Source organism: Daldinia caldariorum (genome assembly GCF_022478825.1).
Source record: "Daldinia caldariorum strain CBS 122874 unplaced genomic scaffold F4812scaffold_4, whole genome shotgun sequence".
Classification (NCBI taxonomy): domain Eukaryota; kingdom Fungi; phylum Ascomycota; class Sordariomycetes; order Xylariales; family Hypoxylaceae; genus Daldinia; species Daldinia caldariorum.
In genome coordinates, this window is record NW_025953040.1 from 998,046 (window position 1) to 1,003,111 (window position 5,066).

At 47.1% G+C, this 5,066-nt stretch overlaps 2 protein-coding genes across 2 annotated transcripts; one reads left to right on the forward strand and one right to left on the reverse strand.

The window, feature by feature from the left end:
• Positions 1-618: 618 nt before the first annotated feature.
• Positions 619-1,830, reverse strand: F4812DRAFT_420819 (uncharacterized protein). Its single transcript, XM_047933487.1, has one exon. It carries the CDS (start codon positions 899-901, stop codon positions 650-652), a length of 252 nt encoding a protein of 83 aa, XP_047792226.1. The 5' UTR covers positions 902-1,830; the 3' UTR covers positions 619-649.
• A 213-nt stretch (positions 1,831-2,043) lies between these two features.
• On the forward strand, positions 2,044-4,759 carry F4812DRAFT_420820 (ribosome biogenesis protein erb1). Its single transcript, XM_047933488.1, has 2 exons — positions 2,044-2,792; positions 2,848-4,759. Exons 1-2 carry the CDS (start codon positions 2,121-2,123, stop codon positions 4,477-4,479), a joined length of 2,304 nt encoding a protein of 767 aa, XP_047792227.1. The 5' UTR covers positions 2,044-2,120; the 3' UTR covers positions 4,480-4,759.
• The last annotated feature ends 307 nt before the right edge of the window (positions 4,760-5,066 follow it).

Here is a 5,066-nt window from a genome sequence, read left to right on the forward strand (position 1 = left end):
GCGCGCCCCCCCCCCCCCCCCCCCCCCCCCCCCCCCCGCCCCCCCCCCCCCCCCCCCCCCCCCCCCCGCAAGAAAGAAAAGAAAAGAAAAGAAATCGAGCCGCGAGGCTTCACCCGCAAACGGACGTTCTTCATAATTGAATTTTGGGACGGAGTTGCCACAATCGAATTCACACGCGTTTTACATCATTGCTACTTGGGACCAGCCGGCGCTTCAGGTAGCAGTTATGTGTTCCGACGAGGAGCCACAGCTCTTCATGTTCCTTAATGTATCACTGTTTTACTGTACGACTCGGGCATGATTTGCAAAAGCATACCTAACATTTACACCGGTAGACACCGTTTTCTTTATCATACTACACTTTATACATCATAATTCTTTACGACATGATACGAACTTGACTAGACGTTGTCTAGCCAACATTATATAATAATTGGGACAACGATTACCGGGGACATTTAATGGATAGTTGAGCTATGCGATATGGGTGTATCGAGTTTAAACGAAAAACCCGACAACATAGTTATTAACTTATAATTATAATAATAAGACAGTGAAGACGAAAAAGTCAATATCACATTGGATTGGCTATTGTCTACACGATATGGCCTGAAATAACGCTCGCATCAACTCGTGCCACTATGAACTCTTAACTTGACGAAGACCTCGACATATCCGCGCTATCTAACCTCGGCCGCTTAATTTCCTCTTCTGTGTGGGCTGTGTCTTGAAACAGCCGTTTGCCCCAAGTCTTTGGATTCCTCCCTTTAATTCGAGCCTGAATAAGCCAGTGAATAAGCATATCGAGCATTGATTTATGTAGTGTAACGGGGAAAACATTCCTCACAATCCAGGGCAGCCTTCCTACAGGCCACCGAGTATCGATTGCCTGCTCGATCATCCTCGTGGTGATCTTGGATATAAAATTAAGTTCTCCCTCGGTTTCGGACCCGCTAAGGTTGTTACCATGCAAAGTGACAGATGGCTCGAAATATCACCCGGCCGTAAAGTCAACCCAATTGTTAAAGCGCCTAGATCCGCTCCATGCTTAAACAGGTCATCCAATGAGTTAAGGTAGGCATCAACAGATGTGATTTTTGACGGGTTTCCGACGGCGAAGCGGATAAAGCCGGACCAAGCTATTGTAAAAGGAGTAGGATGTGTATTAGGATTAGTACCGTAGTCAAGCAGAAGTGAATAGACACCACGCTCCGATGCATTGTTGTAGGATTGAGCCCAATCACCTATCCACTTCTCATACCTGCTAGATTTGGAATATTGGTGAATTGCACTTTCTAACCCACGTCTCGGCCCCAAAGATCTGGAGGGTAAAGTTTTAGCCACTCATTACCCCTTTCCCAGGTGCCTCAAATCAGTGATGTTTGCACGTCTCGATGATCTGAACTTATAATCCAGACTACTTATAATTGCCTGCTCCTTCGCACAATTACACTCGGCCACAGATATGAGAGATACTTTAGCCGCTAGGTCATCGACCTCGGCAGCAGAGAAGGCGTAACTACATAAGACTTGGAAAGCTTCGAACGTTGAAGTAGGAACTTTATCTCTAGAAGATGGCGTGAAAGACCTTCCAGCTTATCGGAATTCTGGAGTCGAAGGTCTTTGTTGTGCCTTCTGAGGTTCCATATTGTCACTGCAAGACTCTAAGGTCTAGATATTTTTCATGACTTTCCCTTTTCACCTCGCCTTTTATCTTTTCCGAGATAGAAAAAAAAAAGTGTTGAAAACTCATGTCACATTACCGAGCCCATATTGTATGTCTTTTCAGGACACCAGGTCTTGATACGTGTACCTATTATTTTCGCAGAGGAATACGGTACTTAAGGTTAAGTACCTTAACGAAATGCAAGTGGAGGACGGGAATTTTAAGATGTCCAATCTTCGAGACCTTACATAATGTGCACTAAGTACCTGGTACCTAAGTCGACGTTCAAACCTGGAAGGCGGTGTTCAACTTTCGGCTCCACCCAGCGGCAGAAAGGCCCCACTCCCGAAAAAATAATTTGGATCTCGTCCCGAATCTCACATTCAAATTTCAAGCTTTGTTGCGATACAAGAAAATTTCCACCTTGAAGCGCAAAACTTCAGAATTGGCGCAAATGGTTCCAACAAAATCAAATTTGAAGCGCAAAGCTTCCGTGGTCGAGGCGGACCACGCAGACCAACCCCAATCCGATGATGAGTTTGGAGATGGTCTTCTAGAAGGTGTATTGGAGGGTGAATCCGATGATGAGGACTCCGAAGATGAGGAATCTGAAGCGGAAGATGATGATAATGACATTGAGGGAGATACTCTTGATGCCGACGATGATGAATTGCATAGCGATGATATACCCACAGACGACGAGGAACCAGAGAAAAATCAGTTGTCAAATGGAGCCGAGGCCGACGAAGAAGACGTTGGTCCTCACTACAAAATCGAAACAGACGCCAACGGGGGAACGAGATATGTCTACGATGAAATCGACCCCGTTTACGATTCAGACGATACAGACGCCCAAGAGCCCGTAAATACAATCGGAAATATACCCCTTTCTTTCTACGATTCGTACCCTCACATAGGATATGATATCAACGGGAAGAAGATCATGCGTCCCGCCACTGGCGAGGCTTTGGACGCATTATTAGACAGCATCGAGGTCCCCAAGGGCTGGACTGGCCTCACGGATCCTGCAACCGGCAAGCCCTTGAACCTGAGCCAGGACGAGTTAGAATTGTTGCGACGAGTCCAGATGAACGAGGTTCCCGAGGAAGGATATGACCCATATCCAGTAAGTTGCATGGTTTCCGTATATTTCTATTTGTCTTATGCTAATGTCGACATAGGATACTGTCGAATGGTTTACAAGTTTCGAGGAGACGATGCCCTTGAGCGCTGCCCCGGAGCCAAAACGACGCTTTTTGCCTTCAAAGCACGAAGCGAAACGAATAATGAAACTAGTTAAGGCAATCAAAGAGGGCCGAATACTACCGTATAAGCCACCAGAGGAAAGGCAGAGGGAAGAGGAAGAAGAGGAAGAAATCCATTACGACATATGGGCTGACGAAACGCCTCGTCCACCTAACGTCATGCATATTCCCGCCCCCAAACTTGCTCCTCCTGGCTATGATCTCAGTTACAATCCACCTCCAGAGTATCTCCCCACCGAAGATGAAAAGAAGGCCTGGGAAGAGACTGAACCGGAGGAACGAGAAAAGGAGTACTTACCCCAAAAATACGACTCCTTGCGGAAAACTCCTGCGTATGATCGATTTGTTAAAGAACGCTTTGAAAGGTGTCTTGACCTCTACCTTGCACCTCGGATACGGAAAAACAAGCTGAATATCGACCCTGCATCGTTGCTCCCTAAACTTCCGCGACCTGAGGAATTAAGACCTTTCCCTACCATCGCGTCAATTGAATATGCTGGTCACGAGGGTAGGGTACGATCCGTTGCCATTGACCCAACTGGTCAGTGGTTAGCTAGCGGTGGTGATGATGGCACGGTGAGAGTGTGGGGTCTCGCAGACGGCAAACAGCAGTGGAAAGTCAAACTTAGCAGCGAGGATCCGGTAGACGTAGTGCGATGGCGACCAGGTCAAGAAGCTTCAATTATATCAGCTGCTGTGGCCGAGGATATCTTCTTCATGATCCCTTCAATTGGAAGCCCGGAGCTGGAACAGACTAGTCGAGATATACTGGATGCAGGATTTGGCTACGCTACCAACGGCAAGCAACTAACAACAGCCAATGGGGCGCGAAAAGATCCTCCGGCAAAATGGTCTCGGCCAGGAGCACGCCTAGAGGACGAGGGTGTACTACTAAAAGCTACAGTTCGCTCGCCTATCAAGTCAATCAATTGGCACCGACGAGGAGACTTCTTCTGCACGGTATCCCCTAGCGGACAAAGAAGCTCTGTAGCCATTCACACCTTATCCAAGCATCTTACACAAATCCCCTTCAGGAAGCTTGCTGGATTGGCACAAACGGCATCATTCCATCCTTTGCGGCCCCTGTTCTTTGTTGCAACTCAGCGGTCGATACGATGCTATGACCTCCAAAAGCAAGAATTGGTTAAAACTATTCAGCCCGGTGCCCGCTGGATCTCGTCGTTTGATGTGCATCCTGGCGGTGACAACTTAGTCGTTGGATCATACGATCGTCGACTACTCTGGCATGATCTTGAGATGTCAAACCGGCCATATAAGACAATGCGATTCCATCCGCAGGCAATCAGAGCTGTGAAGTTCCACCGCAGCCATCCCTTATTCGCAGATTGTAGCGATGATGGCACTCTACAAATATTCCACAGCAAGGTTGTGAGCGATCTAATGGAGGGACCAACTATTGTGCCGGTAAAGATGCTGAAAGGACATAAGGTCGTTAATAGGCTCGGTGTGACAGATATTGATTGGCATCCCCAACACCCCTGGTGTGTAAGTGCGGGCGCCGATGGAACATGTAGATTATGGACATAAGCTCGGCTTTTATGGAAGGGAAACGGGTGGGTGCCTAATAGCAAAGCACGGTTCACCGATCTTCCAATATATAGTCTTGTAGCGATGGCGTTTTGAGAAATATACCTTACATACCTATACTACATATTTGAGAACTCTCGTCTTATTCCAGGGGTTAGCCTTATGCGCCACCATCGCCTGGTTATAATCAAACGACTTATAGCCTATCAGGGGAGTACTCCACTAGTTTCACTGCTTTACCATGCCGCCCAATCAGTAGCTAATACATATACCATCTAAGCCTCTTTACTAGCGATTCGCTGTCACCCTCTGCATGTAATACTCCGGAAACATGAATGGACACACCGTAGATTGGCACGACAGTGTTGGCACTGGCTTAACAGGGCGTTATCTATTCATCCATTACTGCCCAATGCTCTGACTCCTCTTTCTCAGGTATATATTTCTGCCTAGAATCCTTCTTACCGTGGCCAGACTATGTGATACTCATGATTATGCATTTCCTCTTTTTCCACATCTGCTCATTCGGACTTTATAATGTAGAGATGGTCTCTTTCTAGCAAGATGGTTCTTCTCGTCTCAGCCAC